We start from the raw sequence: 17,500 nt of genomic DNA on the forward strand, positions 1-17,500 counted from the left end.
TACCTTTGACCTTCAGTACCAACACGAACGTCAGTACCCTTGACCTTCAGTACCAACACGAACGTCAGTACCTTTGACCTTCAGTACCAAATCGAACGTCAGTACCTTTGACCTTCAGTACCAAATCGAACGTCAGTACCTTTGACCTTCAGTACCAACACGAACGTCAGTACCTTTGACCTTCAGTACCAACACGAACATCAGTACCTTTACTCTCAATTAAAGTCTCCCTCTCCATCCCTCTTCATCTCTCTCTCTCTCTCTCTCTCTCTCCATCCCTCTTCATCTCTCTCTCCCTCTCCATCTTTCCACTGCATGTCTGTTATGTATGAATTATCTTCTGTTCTCCCTTCTTCTTTTGTTTAATATTAATGAGTGTGTTAATATTCATGTATGCATGTGTCTCCTGTCAGGGTCGTGGGAGGGGCCGATTGGGAGAGGAGGAGTCTGATGTAGATATTGAAGGATTTGAAGAAGATGACGATGGCAAACCCAAAACACCTGCTCCGGTAAACACACACACACGCTCACTAATGTACTACCACAAATTCAGACACACTTAAATGATTGTGTATTTAGTGTCTGAATGAGAGGGTTGTGTGTGTGTGTGCGCAGTAAAGACTGTGTTGTGTCTGAATGAGAGGGGTGTGTGTGGGTGTGTGTGTGTGTGTGGGTGTGTTCAGTAAAGACTGTGCTGTGTCTGAGTGGTGTGTGTGTGTTCAGTAAAGACTGTGTTGTGTCTGAATGAGAGGGGTGTGTGTGTGTGTTCAGTAAAGACTGTGTTGTCTGAGAGTCATGTGTGTTCAGTAAATACTGTGCTGTGTCTGAATGAGAGGGGAGTGTGTGTTCAGTAAAGACTGTTGTGTCTGAATGAGAGTGGTGCATGTGTGTGTGTTCAGTAAAGACTGTTGTGTCTGAATGAGAGTGGTACATGTGTGTGTGTGTTCAGTAAAGACTGTGCTGTGTCTGAATGAGAGGGGAGTGTGTGTTCAGTAAAGACTGTGCTGTGTCTGAATGAGAGGGGAGTGTGTGTTCAGTAAAGACTGTTGTGTCTGATTGAGAGTGGTGCATGTGTGTGTGTGTTCAGTAAAGACTGTGCTGTGTCTGAATGAGAGGGGAGTGTGTGTTCAGTAAAGACTGTTGTGTCTGAATGAGAGTGGTGCATGTGTGTGTGTGTTCAGTAAAGACTGTTGTGTCTGATTGAGAGTGGTGCATGTGTGTGTGTGTTCAGTAAAGACTGTGCTGTGTCTGAATGAGAGGGGAGTGTGTGTTCAGTAAAGACTGTGTTGTGTGTTAGTAAAGACTGTGCTGTGTTTGTGAGGCTGAGGAAGGAGACCTTGATGATGATGATGACGACGAGATGCTCCTGCCCCCACGGCGGCAGCTCGAGGACGAGGATGAAGAGTACGATGAAGGATCAAGCCGTCCGGCACAAGCCAGCGTCCTCTATCAGGACCTACTGATGTCAGACGGGGAGGACGATGGCAGTGAAGAGGAGGGAGATAACCCTTTCTCCTGTAGGAGTGTGTGTGTGTGTGTGTGTGTGTGTGTGAGAGAGTGTGTGCGAGCGTATCAACATTAAGTAGTTTTTGCGTTTATCTGACCTGCACCTTATTATTTCTGGGCCTCTGATATTGGCTGCTTGTGTCCATCACAGCAATCCACCTATCAGAAAGTGGGAGTGACAGTGAGCGGGAGGCGGGGCATCAAGAGACTGCCCGCATGGGCATGGACCAGGAAGAAAGTATGATGTCATATGAGGGGGAGGGACCTGATGAGGACACACACTTGGAAGACAGCAATGTCAGGTGAGAACACACACACACCTACACACACACACACACACACACACACACGCTAAAGTATGCCCTCTTTGTCTCAGTTATGGCAGCTATGATGAAGGGGACAGCCAGCCTCAGGGGCGGAGCTCCAGTCCTGGCAGGGGGGAGGCGGAGCTTGGATATGGAGTGAGTGAGGAAGAGGAGGATGATGAGGAAGATGAGAGTGAAGAGCGGAGGCGGGGCCCTAGTGTTCTCACTCGGGTCCAGCTCAGTGAGGATGAGGAGGATAGCGAAGAGTTCCGATCCATCGGAGGAGACAGCGATATGGACTCAGATAATTAGTCCACGCGCTCACACACACACACACACAGGCGCTAAGGAATCTTTCTGTTCTGGTTCCATCTCATGTTTGTATGCATTTGATATGTACATGTAAATTGACATGTAAATTTTGAACATATTGACATACATCATGTGTCGCTGTAGTGGATTTGACTTACAAACTTTAGCTTTTCTGTATACATGCATGTTTAACGTGGATTAAAGTGTTAGTGTTTTATTATTGTGTTTTTTTTACATGAGCTCAATAACTCTGCAGACTCAGATCGTGGTGGAGTGTAATCAGAAATAAAACTTAAAGTGTTAAAGTGGGACATTTCGGCACTGTTTTACCCCTGAAGTTTCAAGTGTGGTTTGATGAAGCGAAAACGGTTGTGGGACAGAACTAGTGTGGTGTAGGACCTCCTCTGGTCCGGGAAAGTGCAGCAGCTCGATGTTGCATCGACTCCACAAGTGCACAAAAGATGGGTGTGACTGGACTTCTCCCCCACATCCCAAACACACTCGATTGGCCTCATGTTGGTAAACACGTGCAGGACACACCATTTGTCAGAACTCTCCAGAATGCTCCTCGAACCAATTCTGAACAACTTGAGCCTGATAACACAGTTCAGTATCCTGCTGGAATATCCCATCACTGTCAAGGTGAGGGGACTCACTATTATACATCCACCACAGTGCAGGAGTGTCTCCTAAAGTGTCCTAAAGCACTGAGAAGGTGGTGGGACTCATTGCTTTATCAAGGTCTGGAGTTAAACTGAGATTCAGCTGCCTGAAGTGGATTAATTCAGTCTAAAAGATGTAAGCAAGTACAATTAAAAAATAATTGGAATCTGAATGGAAGTAATGCCAGAATTCCCAGAGTAGGAAAAGTGCTGTTATGAGGGGAGAGGAGTGTGGATAAGGGCAGTGGGACCTGTTGTAGAACTATAGAAACCCACTCGCACTACATTGAAAGTTAGATCAGTGTGATCACATGTGTAACACATGTTCTTTCAAGCATATGTGAGGGGTGGGGCCAGTGGTGTCTCAGTGCTTAAGGTACTTGACTTGTAATCAGAAGGTTGCCAGTTCAAGTCCCACCACTGCCAAGTTGCCACTGTGGGGCCCCTGAGCAAGACCCTTAATCCTCAATTACTCAAGTTGTACTCAGTCATAGTTGTAAGTCGCCTTGGATAAACGCATCAGCTAAATGTCTTTATAATGTGTGTATCTTTATTCTCAAGCTCATTCTTGTGTGTAGCTGCATGTGTGTGAGACACATATGTATTACTGCCCATGTCTTGACGCTTCATATAAAGGAATCACCGAGTGTGTTTATGGCAGGGGACTCTGACCTCATGATGGTGTGTAATAAACTTGATAACAGATGCTAGTGATATGGTGAGGAAGAGCAAACACTCAAAGATGTTTCACCATTTGCAAAATAATGACAAGTGTAAATATTTAGTTTTTGAAAGAGATTGTAGGATTTCTTGCACTTGAAATGTCTTTTGGGAGACAATTTTATTTGCTTATTAATCAATAAGGTTTTGATATCTACCATTCAAGATTGGTGTGTGTGCACGCATGCATGCTTTTCTTGTCTACATCCTTATTACTTTTGTGTGTGTGAGAGAGAGAGAGAGAGAGAGAGAGAGGAAGAGAGAGAGAGAGAGAGAGAGAGAGGAAGAGAGAGAGAGAGAGAGAGAGAGAGAGAGAGAGTATAAATGACTGACCCATAAGTGTCCATTTTGCTTGGAGGCTATTCTGAGTGTGTCTGAGCCCAGAGGCTGACTGTGTGTACATTAGTTGGATATGAAGGTCTTTCTGTGTGTGTGTGTTAGTGCTGTGTTTATCAGTATTGTATATGGACAGTCAGACTCAGACAATGGTAAGTGTGTGCTTTTATTTGGTCGTACAGAAGTGTAAACCCAAACTGATTTTGACTGAAGCAGAGTCAGTAAGCGGAACAACTTTTGTGTGTTTGTAGTTCAACACATTTTTACTCTGAATGGCTGCTGATGAGCTCAGATCAACATTAGTGTGTGTGTGTGTGTGTGTATATATGTATATATATATATATATATTATATATATATATATATATATATATATATATATATATATAGAGAGAGAGAGAGAGAGAGAGAGAGAGAGAGAGAGAGAGAAGAGAGAGAGAGAGAGAGAGAGAGAGAGAGAGAGAGAGAGAGAGAGAGAGAGAGAGAGAGAGAGAGAGAGAGAGAGAGAGAGAGAGATTGGGGGGTGGGGGGGTATGGTAAAGATTAGCCCAGGGGTTCTGGTGTGATGTTAACTAACCTGTCTATTCTAAATAGTTGTGATTACCTGTGTGTGTTCGTTCTGCAGATACACTGTGTGGAGGTGTACCAGACTATGACCTATGCAAACAGGAATGGAACTGTAATTCAAAAACTAGCAGGTGCTTCTGCAAGTCCAGTATAGCATACTGCAGGTATTCATTAACCAGTCACTTACTGGGGGTAATCAATAATCATTTAATCAATAAATAAATTATCAGTCACTTGCTGTCGGTCATTAATCATTCATTTGCTGTGGGTAGTCAATAATCAATCACTTACTGCAGGTAATCAATAATCAGTCACTTTCTGCCAGGAATTAATACTGTAGTTTGCCAATAATCACTCTCTTATGTAATTAGGTAATCAATAATCAATCATTTACTACTGGTTATCAATATTCAGCCCCTTTACTACGGAAACCAACCATGTGCGTTTTGTCACGGCCATTTTTTGGCTGGTTACTGGGTCTGTCCATGGCATTAGTTCGGCTGGATCTGTATGAGAGGCGGACCACTCTACTGCTGGCTGGGTCAACCTGTCCCAGTTTAGTTCACACAGCCATGTCACCACTGTCTGTGTTAATGCTGTGTTAAGACAGCGTCCAGAAACTGACCAGTGACCACTGAACAACTGGTACAGGGGTACTGACAACTAGGTTAGACCACTGAACACCTGGTACAGTTCTGGTCACCTGGGGTCCTAGCGTCACCTGGTACAGTTCTGGTCACCTGGGGTCCTAGCGTCACCTGGTACAGTTGTGGTCACCTGGGGTCTTAACGTCACCTGGTACAGTTCTTACACACCTTACAACTAAAAGCACCAGAACAGAATCAAATACAGGAGTAAAGAATTATCAGTAGTCTACAGAACTATGCATTACTTGTAAATGCATTACTTGCTTAAAAAGTTTATTCTGGACGGTTAGATGTGCCCTAAAAAACAGCAAAAGAAGAGGGTGTTCCACCACGTAGTTTATATGAAGTCTTCCGACTTCAGTTTCCAGATGATGGAATTCACATTCACATCATCATTGGGCTCTCAAACCAGAGAAAACACGGGTCAGTTCTTAAAAGGTTTGCTAGTTCCCAGGAACCTACCCAAACTTCAACGAAGTGAGGGTGTGTCTGTGTCTGCTGGTCCGCTAGCTGGTAAAGCTGAACACAGCAGCACTGGTAGAATCCCATAAGTAATGAGTCATCCTGATGCATGAAGTTTATGGTGATGGTGATGATGTTTCTGTGCCATAATCATGCCTGTCACTTTGCTTTACAATTAAACCATTACAGGTGACTTTTGCACTCATGTCTGTAGGTGTAATAACTACATAGATGAGTTTTACGTCGACACAAGTTGCACGCAGAAATGGAATCTGCTGACCTTTGCCCTGGTGGCTTCTCTTCCTGGAGTTACACTCGCCCTGGTGGTGGGGGTCACAGTTCATCTCATTCATAGTTGCCGCAAACCCAGCAAGAGTTCCAGGTCAGAGGAATGCACGCGCACGCACACACGCACACAGACAGCTCTGCAGAACCGTCTGTGTGATTTCCTCATCTGGTGCTTCTTAACCCAGTTCTTAGGGCCTACCAGACAATCCACATTTTGCACTTCAGGTTCCCAACATGTGTGAACCAAGCCCTTAAGACCCCTGAACACCTGGTACAGGTGTACCGACAGCTGGGTTAGACCACTGAACACCTGGTACACCTGAGCAAAAATCAGCGTGTTGCTTACATTGTCGCATGGCATGTTCCAACCTTTGATGGGAGTTCTCCCATATGTGCTCACTCCTCTTCATCCAGGCATCTACAGCTGGAGTGGATGTAGGTGTGGGATTCCAGGGTATGAAGGGAGGCTGAAAGCCTAGCACACACTGGATGACAGAGTTGGCTCATGAATTCTGTGCCATCTCAGCCACCACTCTTCCTGTTGATCCCTACAGTATACTCCGAGAAACCTCCAGAGTTCTTGGTTAACCCTTTCAATCTGACAGTTGCTCTGAGGATGGTATGCGGAAGTCACGCTGACGTTTGCTCCTAATCTTTCAAAGAATGACTGGCAAATTTCAGAAGTAAATTGAGGTCCTCTATCAGTTATGATATCCATCAGTTTGACGACCAGCAGCTCCCTATTGCCCATGTCATATTTGTGCTTGGCAAGAGTCAATTTCCTGAAAAAGAAGTCTATGGGATTGAAATTTGGAGGAGATCCTAACCTTTGTGATAGAATAGCTGCAATTCCAACTTCTGAGGCATCTACCTCTACTATGAATGGACTATCTGGGTCAGGATATTTAAGCGCTGGGGCGCTGGTGTAAGCCCATTTCAGGGCTATAAAGGACTGCTGTTGTGCCCTAAGGACTGGGTTGAGTGAAAATATTAATATATAGGAGAATCAGACAAAAGATTGTGTGTGTGTGTGTGTGTGTGTGTGTGTGTGTGTGTGTGTGTGTGTGTGTGTGTGTGTGTGTGTGTGTGTGTGTGTGTGTGTGTGTAGGAAGAAACAATCACAACCCAGGGCCTCAACAGAGGAGAACATGTTCCCTGGTATAGTTTTTGCATCTGATGTTACTGTGAGTGTTTTTAAAATTCTGTTTAATTATGTTTGTATTTTAGGTTTCCCTCCACATCTGTGTCCTCTGTAGTCCATATATTTAATTCCAAATACTGTAAATATACTTTGAACATCCAACTGTACTACCTGGAACACTGTTTAATCACAGTTCTGGTGATCTTTATCCAGTAAGGACATTGTCAATCATTAACACACAGTTTATTGTCAGACGTTTCCATCTGCAGTTGTCATGAATTTCTTTAATCTTTATTAGGCTTGCAGATCTTATAAGGCACTTTGCTTACACAGCTGATGAAGGTTTGGGTGATCTGCTGGCTGTTATGTAATCAGATCTTTCTAATGCATTCTATCTTTCTCTTTCTAAAGTCCTGTTTTCCAGGCCCCTCCCCTTTTGTATAATCTATGTAAATGATCGTGTCTGTCCTTCCAGGCTCATCCAAAAGGACCTGCTTTGAGGTCAGTTCAGGGTGGGATTCCCATGGCAGCCATAGCCTCTCGACCGTATAGGTGAGCAGATGAAGTTAGTCCTCCTCTCCACTCTGGATATCCAGCCTGAGCATGGCCTCCTCCCCAATGACCCCACCAGTGTTCAGTGGTTAAGTTTGTGGATTTAATATGGCCGCTCTCCTGTCTTGGCTACAGTACATCTGGTAACATGGACCCAGTGTCTGATAGACCACCATCAGGACAGCCTCGCCAACCCTACACATACAGGTGAGTACGTACACGCACATACAACCTCGTGTTGTTTTGTTTTTCTCCTGTGATGTGAGAATCTATTTGAGCAAGTGTTTCCTCGCATCTGTTTGTGGTTTTATCTGCCTACAGCATGACTGATGCTGTGCGACCAGTGGGCACTGAAGGCCCTTTGAACATGCCAGTGCTAGGAGGACCCCAACGTCCTTACAGGTGTGTGTGTGTGTGTGTGTTATACCCAGTGTTGTACCCAGTTCAACCATGCAGTATTTCCAGACATGTGATTGGTGTGTGTTGTAGCTATACTGCAGACTCAGGCCAGGTGCTCAGTAACCCGTACGCTAAAGCTAGGAACCCCTACGAGGACCCCCAGCCTTCTGATCGCTACTGCCGCCAGGCTTCCTTTCCTCATGCACACCACGGCAACGTAAGAGCTCCACTTGTGACACTCGCACACTTTTTTTTAGGGCCACTATGAATTAGCTTGGAATAAACATAAGGCAACAGACGTTTGCATATAGCCAGCAAAGCACGGATTAAGACTTTTAATCTATAATCCACTGTTATACTATCAAAACTCTACAGAGAGTTTGTTTACAATGAATTCAGTGAGCCTTTCCAAGACCCGAGAACTCTTAAAGATGGCATTCTACATAATCAACAACAAAGCTAGTTTTTAAATAACTTTTACTATGTTTAACATAAACAAACATCAGCTCATAAACTGTAGATTGTTAGTAGACTTAACTATAGAGGACACATCCTCAGCTAATGAAAATTCATGATACTGGAGTTGCTGTAAGATTTCATAGTTCGCAACACAATTACATGGCTTGTACTACAGTTGCTGTCAGTTTGTAACACAATTATGTGACTTGTCTCTTGGTTGTGCAGAGAACAAGCCAGTTTTCTGCATTTCACAATGCCCCTGACTACACTAACAGCTCCAGTGCCTTCCCACGAGCGCAGCTCGGTGGCATATAAGTCTGGATGGAAACAGAAGGAACGAGTATCATATCGCTATGTTTCCTTTAATAAAGCAAACGCATTGCAATTTTACAATGAAAAATACCATGTACTGTGTCTTGACAGTACATGAGTAATACAGTAATACAGTACATAAATCGATACTTTCATAGATATTTCACCCCATAAAGATTGAATGGAATATTGCTAAAACCTGTTTTTTTTCCTATTTTCTGTCATTTGAAAATGTACATACATTAGTAAAGCAAGAACATTCAACTTTTAGAATTTGCAATTTAGCCTTATTTTCATATCAGATTTTCCATCAACATGTGTACTGATAAGCATATTATAAAAATGGCAGAGTATGCATTACTAATGCAAACTTTCCTATTTTAAGAGAAAAACAATACAGACTATGGCTTACCTGTCCATGAGTTTTCCTGTTATGTTTGTGCATCTTTTAATAATGCAAAACATATCAAAATCACACTGCAGTTTCAACTCAAACTGTCAAACTGCATAAGTCTATAGCCCTTTTTTCTTTCTTTCATTTTAAAATGTTTGTACATCTTTTACTAAAGCAAAAATATTCAGATTTTATGAAGAAAATGATTTGGCCATTTTGTGCCAAATCTCGGTAACAATACAATAACACTACACGCTCACCTTCACTTATGAAATTTCACCAACATAAGCAGAGAAAATGTCATTTAAAAATGTTTGTACATGCTTTACTAAAACAAAAACATTGAGATTTTATAAGGAAAATCCACATTACTATTTTGCATTATACTCCTACCTTTACCTAACATTTCAACAACATATGTATTGAAAAGAATATTTGACAACATATTTCTGTTCTGTCCTTTGAATTGTTTGTAAATGCCTTAATAAAGCAAAAATATTCCAGTTTGTCCATCAATTTCCTATTGTGCTTTTGCACCAAAGGTTTTTTTTCCACCCACACATGCCTTAAAAATATTCCAAAAAAAATTTCATCCATTCTGTTGTCTTTATGTGCTTCAATAAAACAAAAACATTTCATTTTTACAATGAAAATCACACTATCCTTTTGTCCTCCCACCATATAAGGTTAAAAAGCCTTACTTTTGCTACATGTGTATGAACGCTCACCTCCCGCGAGTCACGTGGTTTAGCCCGCCACGTGCAGTGGGAGCATCTTTGTTTATTTGTAACCACACCTGCATGGGATTAGTGTTTTGTCTGTTTGTGTATATAAACCTGTGTTGTGGAGTGCAGTACTGTTGGTCTTTGATATGTTTGGCTTTGACAGTGGTGAGGGAAAATCTCCCTAGAGCACGAGGATGAAACCTTGAGAGGAACCAAGACTCAAAGGGGGCCCATGCTCCTCTGAGTGATGGACACTACTGAGGTAATAAAATGATATTGTAAGCAGAAAAGTATGGATGGTCCAGAATAAACTGGTTTCATACAGGAAAGGCCTTTGTAGGCTGCAGTGTAAATCCTCAGAAGGCCTCTTTGACAGGCCTCTAGGGGCCTCAGTCGAGGAGGGAGCCTTGGTTCAAGGGCGGGACAGCCCGGGCTAGCACAGGAAGAAACAATATGGGCATCACGTGATATAGAATAGGATCACCTTTAAAAAAAAAAACAAGCAGTTCAGGTTGAACATAATGGTACCAAGAACTGGTTGGTCTAAGTATTGAATATCAATTTGCATACATTGAATAATGTATGGTTTGGAGAACAATAGTGGAACCTGGACAAGTATTATGAATACAGTGAACTTCAATAGCATTTTTGGTGAAAAGCAAGCTCCCAGTTAAAAATCTGAATTAAATTAATCTAAACAACTGGTGTGGGATCTCTACGTTAGGAAGATAACATACGGGTAGTTATTTTTTGGAGAACTGTACAAGTGTACAAATAAATATGCAACAGTTAACTCCCAGTAACTCCTAATTGTGTTTTAGGAGCCGAGTCATCTGCACCACTCTATCCTCAGACATCCCAACGCTCTCCAGCCCTTTTGATTCACATTTTCCAGTTCCCTTTTTCAAGCCTAAAACTTTTTACATAATCCCACAATTTCTACAGAAGTCTCCAAGAGTTAAATTCTGAAGTCTTTTTAAATAAGCAGTGATCACATTAATTTCTACACTCTTTAGGATTTCACTTCAGTATTTGGCAATGATCAACCTATGACACTATCCCTAGCTGCCCAGACATGGTAGTACAGCTGGAATTAAACCTGTTTAACTGCCCTTAAATTCAACATGCATAGCACACGTGATTAGTTAAATATGGGATTCAAAAACTGGAAGGTTAGTTATTCATTTTCTGTCGTTCATGAACGCCAGGTTGACCCAAATCAGAAACACTTTTGTGAATTTACTGAACGAAAAAAAACCAAACATTCATAACATTTTATTCATTTTATTTTTGAAATGCAGTTTTTAAATTTATTCTAAAATAAAGATGCAGCACGCCCACCTGTAGCCTACCAGAGAACACACCAAAAAAGGTGCGTTCAGAAATGCACGCGCACACAGCTATGAAACATCACAGGCACACGTGCACACAGCTATCATGAAACATGCACACTGTAGGGGTTGTTTCCTTTAGGAATTAATGAATACAATAACGTTCACAAATAATTATTAACCAGGTCCTTAAATATGTATGAGCTGATGCAGAGTCTCCCAACGCTGTGATGATTAGGACAGTAATTTGCTGTTTTACGAGGACTGTCCCCCAAACACGCATGTACACACATATGCAGTCTCAATGCTTTTCATGTGGTAGAGGACAATTCAACACATTTATTCACAAATGTCTGTCTTTCCTATTGGTTAATATGTAACCACTCCCCCTGGGCTTTGGATGAATGTGGGCCTACAAGGTGACCACATCAAACAAATGTGAGAGGAAAAAAAAAACATATATATATATATATAAATACAAAACATCCAAAGCATTATAGCATCAATCTCTGAGGTCACGTCTTTACACACACACTGGCAGCATTTTAAAAAGTTTATTTCTGGGGAAAGAGGGGCTTTGTGTTTGTGTGTGTGTGTTTGTGTGTGTGTGTGTGTGTGTGTGTGTGTGTGAGTGTGTGTGAGAGCTCAACCCATGTTCTTGCGGTTCCCATAACCTCTCCGGTGTGTGTCCTTCCAGTCATCCCAGTCTCTCGCCTTTTGCAGGGCCTCTTCATCGTCCTCCCTGCTCTCCTTCTCCCCGTCTTCTCCTTCGGCATCCACTATGAGGAGAAAGACGTTTTAGCAGAGAGGCACAGCAACGAAAATAAGTGTGTGGACTTCCAAAAGGCACAAAGTAGCCACAAAGGTATATAAAAAAACAAACACACACAGGGCACAGGTGTGTATTGACCTGGTCTCTGGGATATCCCCTGGTCAGGTAAACATCCTTTTCTCCTGTGCTGTTCGTACCAGTCATCTACAGTCATAGTAGGGAGACTGGGGTACCCTGCCCCATACACTCTGTAACACACACACACACCCCCCAAATGTTAACATACCATGGACTGAGGTAGGCTAAGCCATTGAAGCTCACTCTGAACCTTTTCACAGCCTCCATGACCAGATCACTGACCAACTGACCAGTCTCATGGTGCCTGAAGCTGCTTTATGTTGTTGGTATTTTTACACCACTGCGTATTTCCGAACTGACCAGCAGATCAGGGCTCAGTGATGCGAACGGGGCACAACCACAGCCGCACCCACACACTTACTTGGCCTGCACTGCATCTTTAGTTAGAATAAAAGGCTTCATGGGTGGCTTTCTTGGTAGTGATGGCTGGACTGAACTCTGAGAGAGAGCGAGAGCGAGAGAGAGAGGGGTGTCATTAAAAATTTGGCTAACACTCTGATGTTATTACAGTTCACACCAGTAAATCAACATGAGTGTGATCTTTAATATTAGCTGAGAGTTTAGAAGAGATACACGCTGATAAAGTGAGAGAGGGGAGGGAGGGGAGAGGGAGGTGACAGAGGGAGGGGAGTAAACTAGACACTTCAGTAAGCCTGATGGTGTCTTAACTACACGGCACTGACGGAGCTGGAGAACCTGTTTGAGAACATCCATCCTCTTGAGGATCTGGAGCTCCTGGTCGATGGAGTCGACCTCCTCGATGGCGAGTGGGATCCAGCGGCGTACCTGGAGCAGGTGAAGTTCCCTTAGGACCTCGTCGTCCACGGAGCCGCCCTGCACCAGCACTCGCACCTCCGCCAGCCTCGCTTCCGTCGCCTTACGCTGCTGAAACCTGAGACAGCACACACACACACACACACACACACACACACACTAGCATCATGAATCAGGCACAGATTCCCTCCTCTGTGGTACCAGCCTGAACACACACACACGTAAGAACCAACCCCTTGCATACAAGCCAAAATAATAAATCAATAAATAAATGAACCCCAAACGTCTCTATGTACTGAGGAGCCCTGGTCACCTCAGCTACGCGCACTGGGAGGAGCCCTGGTCACCTCAGTTACGCGCACTGGGAGGAGCCCGGGTCACCTCAGCTACGCGCACTGGGAGGAGCCCGGGTCACCTCAGCTACGCGCACTGGGAGGAGCCCTGGTCACCTCAGTTACGCGCACTGGGAGGAGCCCGGGTCACCTCAGCTACGCGCACTGGGAGGAGCCCGGGTCACCTCAGCTACGCGCACTGGGAGGAGCCCGGGTCACCTCAGCTACGCGCACTGGGAGGAGCCCGGGTCACCTCAGCTACGCGCAATGGGAGGAGCCCTGGTCACCTCAGCTACGCGCACTGGGAGGAGCCCGGGTCACCTCAGCTACGCGCACTGGGAGGAGCCCGGGTCACCTCAGCTACGCGCACTGGGAGGAGCCCGGGTCACCTCAGCTACGCGCACTGGGAGGAGCACGGGTCACCTCAGCTACGCGCACTGGGAGGAGCCCTGGTCACCTCAGCTACGCGCACTGGGAGGAGCCCGGGTCACCTCAGCTACGCGCACTGGGAGGAGCACGGGTCACCTCAGCTACGCGCACTGGGAGGAGCCCTGGTCACCTCAGCTACGCGCACTGGGAGGAGCCCTAGTCACCTCAGCTACGCGCACTGGGAGGAACAGCGTCATCTCAGCTACATGCACTGTTAAGAAACAAGTACATTTATTGTTTAACTGAAGACAACCAAAAGTGAACAGAGAACTTCTGAAGAATTTCTATCCACAGGTTCTCTATTTTGATGTCATGCATTAGAAGAAGAAACCCACCCCACACGTGACATTGCCACACCCACCCAACTCCTGACAGGGCCACACACACCAGACTATCATGCAAACGCTAAGCTTAGCTCTAATTCCACTACCAAAGCGATTGGTAAACAGGGTGTGTTGTACACGCTACTCATACTAACCATGTTCTTTACATTTACCTCCAAGAAATCCATTTAGTGTAAATAACTAAACAGATCACTACAAATGTCAACAACTATCCACCTTACCTCTCAATTTTGGCTCGTCTCTGTGTTGCCATAGCAATGAGGTCAGGTTGGGAGCGTGGGGTGGGCACCTGTGAGTTTGACTCCTCCCCTGTGGGTGTGTCTGCAGGCATGTGGAAGGAGCTGATATTGTAGTCCTTGCACCTGCGAAGGAAGTCCATGAAGTAGACACGTGCTGTGCTCAGGTGCTCCGGGCGCTTGGCCGGGCTCACTTGCCTCAGGGTCAGCGCCGCCAACAGCACTGGGAGAAGCAGGTACTTCAGATCTGCTGTGGCCACCTCCTCCAGCTCCTCGTTACGACTGTAGAAAACACACACACACACACACACAGTCAACAATACACAAACCGAACATCCTCTGTTCCTTCCAACACAAGTGATGAATCGATTCTACCTCAACTAAATGATATACAAAATCAAACACACTGTTATTACACAGAGAACAGCCAAAGAAACCTGAATCCATCACTACTGGAACACACAACACACCAGACATAAACAAACACTAATTCAGTATTAACACCACACTCAACAGCCCTCATCCGCTTGTTACAACTACCTCAGATACGCACTTTAATATTCTACTAAAATCAACCACCTGGTAGCATCCAATTACAGCTACGAAAAAATACAGTACCAACTACAACAAATATTTAAGACTACAATAAGTGTAAAACAGTGATTCTCTGTGATATCCAACACCCCGTGTCATCACGAAACACAAGAGTGCCCATTAACCAAGCAAAAACCAGACGGGACTGGTCCTTAACAGCAGGGCGAACCATTATAAACTGGTCTGCATGAGTCAGACTAGGCTGAGGAGAAACAACCAAACCAGCCACACTATTTACACCAAAGACAGCACCTGCACAGCCAAACGTTCTGGCTGGAACCAGTCACAGACTAGCTAGCTATGCTTCATGTTTTCTTTTAGAATTGTTTTCATGAACGCAAATCTGGTTTTGAAAAAAAGAAAATACCAGATGAAAGCGAAAGCCCCCAAAGCTTGAGCTCTTCACGTCTGTGTGCTATGAGCGTACCTAACGTTGACCATCTAGCTACCAACCGTCCACAGATTAACGGCCATTATCGTCGGTTTTGATGTATGTCGTTTTTTGGTGTATATCTATGCACATACGTCAGAATATCTGCTCACTTTAAACACAAGCCAGCTAACGCTAGCCAGTGCATCAGCTCAGCACAAAACGCAGAGGACCTGTAACGGTACTGGTTCGCCTTGATCCTGCAGTTTCTCTGTAAAGCGCATTTCTTTCGGTCCTCCTAGTCCTCCTAGTCAGACATGTAGTTATTATCTGAAGACAGACGGCTCACAGGCTGACTAGTTTTATCGTGTAGTTAAAAGAGCCGTAAATATTGTGGAGTGACGCAGGAAACTTGACGCGTTAGCTAACAGGCTAACAGGCGCTGACTAAAGCGCCGAGGCTCGTGCCTAGCTAGCGTTAGCCAGCAGCTAACGTAGGCTAATTCTGACCAAAGCCTCTCTCGGGTGATTCCCAGATCAGCTCTCACACACGCGAATGATCGTTTTGGTGAAGGTCCACGACTGAACGTCGTGCTGAGTCCGTCAGGTGCGTTATCTCGGTTAGCACGCTAAGCTAAGCTAAGCTATGCTACATGGCTTACCTGAACAGGTCCAGCTGAGCAACCATACGCGTCGCTTCCTCCAGTTTCATTATACCGCGCTTGACTTTGACCTGAATCGGGTTAGAAGCAGTGGGCTCGTTCGTGCTGTCGACCTCCTCGTATAATTTCCAGCCTTGCTCCAACAACTCCGACAGCTTTGGCGCCTCTCGCTCGGAGTTCTGCGTTTGGCCGCTGTGTACGGACGCCATGTTGCCTCCCACAGGTTTTGGTGTGAGTCGGCTTCCGTCTTTTCCGGCTCCGTGTTCCGCGGCTCTTCGTGAGTGCAGTTCTTACTCGGGGCTCTAGAGGGCAGACGAGCACCGTCTAGTGCGCCAACGCTTCAGCGCCTGAAACCAGCCGTGAGCTCGTCTCACACGCACCATGTCCTCCCACCCCGGTGCCAGCTCAGCATCTGATCACTGACAGATGACTTAGCAGGACCACAGAGTACAAGTACTGAGAAACACGAGGCCAGAACGTGGAAGCAGAGATGTACAGAGACTGTGTTCATGTGCGCCTGCGCAGTTTTCTTTAGCTCCAACTTAAATTTAGGCTTTTTGTGTCTGCTCTACCTGTGACTCCCACCCTGACCACTTATAACTTTAACCTTGACCTGTAACCCCGTCATCTGCACCACACACACACACACACACACACACACACACACACACACACACACACACACACACACACACACACACACACACACACTCACACACACACACACACACACACACACACACACACTCACACACACACACACACACACACACACACACACACACACACACAGAGTTTAATATGGTCATTAACAACCACTCCTCTAGAATAATTACTACAGTTTAATATGGTCACCGCACACACATGAATAATAGGTGTTTCCAGTGTAGGAGCTTTACATCAGACCTCAGATGAAGAGCTATAAAACCCCACCAGCTTTGGAAAATGATCTATAATCTTATATTTATGTTCTTTCTTTTTTTGGTCCAGGAGGATGAATACATTTGGTCCCACAGACAAAAGGTGGGAGGTTTACTTACGTCTATAGTGACTGCTGTTGGCCTCTTCAAATTTAGCATGGAACAGTTAACAGATGTATGCAAGGTATTGTGTGCAAGTGTGTGTGTGTGTGTGAGTATGTGTGTGTGTGTCCTACCCCCCAGGTTGCAGAAGCTCTCTCTCTGTAAAGGCCACAGTTTGGCCCATCAATCTCTCTCTCTGTCTGTCTCTTTCTCTGTCTGTCTCTCTCTCTGTCTGTCTGTCTCTCTGTCTGTCTCTTTCTCTGTCTCTGTCTCACTCTCTGTCACGGTCTCTCTACTGGTTTGCATGTTTGTTTTGTTGTGCCACTACATTTACATATACATTTGGAAGACTTTCTCTCTCTAACACACACACACAGACACATGCAGCCATTCTGCTTTCAGTATTTTCTTTGTGTAATATCAGCCAAATAATGTTCATTCCACAACATATCACTTATTTGAAAAAGGCCTTATAATTGTACAAAGACAAATATAAACATACAAAGGCACATACATAAAGACATAAACATAAAAACATAAACACACACACACACACACACACACACACACACACACACATATATATATATATATATATATATATATATATATATATATAGGATTGCACACCTTCACACACTCCTATCAGCACACCCCCATACTCTCCTATCAAGACAACCTCACACACACCTATCAACACACGCTCACACT

The 17,500-nt window shown here is 44.6% G+C and overlaps 3 protein-coding genes across 3 annotated transcripts in view; 2 read left to right on the plus strand and 1 right to left on the minus strand.

Moving 5' to 3' along the window:
- taf1 (TAF1 RNA polymerase II, TATA box binding protein (TBP)-associated factor) overlaps nucleotides 1-2,428 on the plus strand; it is a 31,487-nt gene extending 29,059 nt beyond the window's left edge. Inside the window, exons 37-40 of the mRNA XM_035527160.2 lie at nucleotides 414-509; nucleotides 1,322-1,517; nucleotides 1,658-1,808; nucleotides 1,883-2,428. Of these exons, the coding sequence (XP_035383053.1) occupies nucleotides 414-509; nucleotides 1,322-1,517; nucleotides 1,658-1,808; nucleotides 1,883-2,123 (684 nt within the window). The 3' untranslated portion in view covers nucleotides 2,124-2,428. The remainder of the gene's footprint in view (nucleotides 1-413; nucleotides 510-1,321; nucleotides 1,518-1,657; nucleotides 1,809-1,882) is intronic.
- Nucleotides 2,429-4,325: 1,897 nt separating this feature from the next.
- Nucleotides 4,326-8,948, plus strand: LOC118241586 (uncharacterized). Its single transcript, XM_035527505.2, has 6 exons — nucleotides 4,326-6,988; nucleotides 7,421-7,497; nucleotides 7,633-7,704; nucleotides 7,819-7,899; nucleotides 7,987-8,113; nucleotides 8,581-8,948. The coding sequence occupies exons 1-6, from the start codon at nucleotides 6,953-6,955 to the stop codon at nucleotides 8,668-8,670; spliced, it is 483 nt and encodes a 160-aa protein (XP_035383398.2). The 5' UTR covers nucleotides 4,326-6,952; the 3' UTR covers nucleotides 8,671-8,948.
- Nucleotides 8,949-11,054: 2,106 nt separating this feature from the next.
- Nucleotides 11,055-16,006, minus strand: igbp1 (immunoglobulin (CD79A) binding protein 1). The gene is made up of 6 exons (XM_027032897.3): nucleotides 15,768-16,006; nucleotides 14,128-14,424; nucleotides 12,724-12,919; nucleotides 12,389-12,465; nucleotides 12,028-12,137; nucleotides 11,055-11,896 (listed from the first exon to the last, which is right to left on the minus strand). The coding sequence occupies exons 1-6, from the start codon at nucleotides 15,974-15,976 to the stop codon at nucleotides 11,763-11,765; spliced, it is 1,023 nt and encodes a 340-aa protein (XP_026888698.2). The 5' UTR covers nucleotides 15,977-16,006; the 3' UTR covers nucleotides 11,055-11,762.
- Nucleotides 16,007-17,500: the final 1,494 nt, after the last annotated feature.

The sequence above is a fragment of the Electrophorus electricus genome, chromosome 8 (assembly GCF_041902795.1).
Source record: "Electrophorus electricus isolate QZ-2024a chromosome 8, ASM4190279v1, whole genome shotgun sequence".
In the NCBI taxonomy this organism is placed as follows: domain Eukaryota; kingdom Metazoa; phylum Chordata; class Actinopteri; order Gymnotiformes; family Gymnotidae; genus Electrophorus; species Electrophorus electricus.

Coding starts and splice junctions, on each gene's coding strand:
- LOC118241586 (XM_035527505.2), top strand. CDS start 6,953: ATGTTCCCTGGTATAGTTTTTGCATCTGATGTTACT. Junction 6,989..7,420: donor TTTTTGCATCTGATGTTACT/GTGAGTGTTTTT, acceptor CTGTCCTTCCAG/GCTCATCCAAAAGGACCTGC. Junction 7,705..7,818: donor CGCCAACCCTACACATACAG/GTGAGTACGTAC, acceptor ATCTGCCTACAG/CATGACTGATGCTGTGCGAC.
- igbp1 (XM_027032897.3), bottom strand. CDS start 15,976: ATGGCGTCCGTACACAGCGGCCAAACGCAGAACTCCGAGCGAGAGGCG. Junction 14,425..15,767: donor GCTCAGCTGGACCTGTTCAG/GTAAGCCATGTA, acceptor TGTTTTCTACAG/TCGTAACGAGGAGCTGGAGG. Junction 12,466..12,723: donor GGATGGATGTTCTCAAACAG/GTTCTCCAGCTC, acceptor GCTCTCTCTCAG/AGTTCAGTCCAGCCATCACT.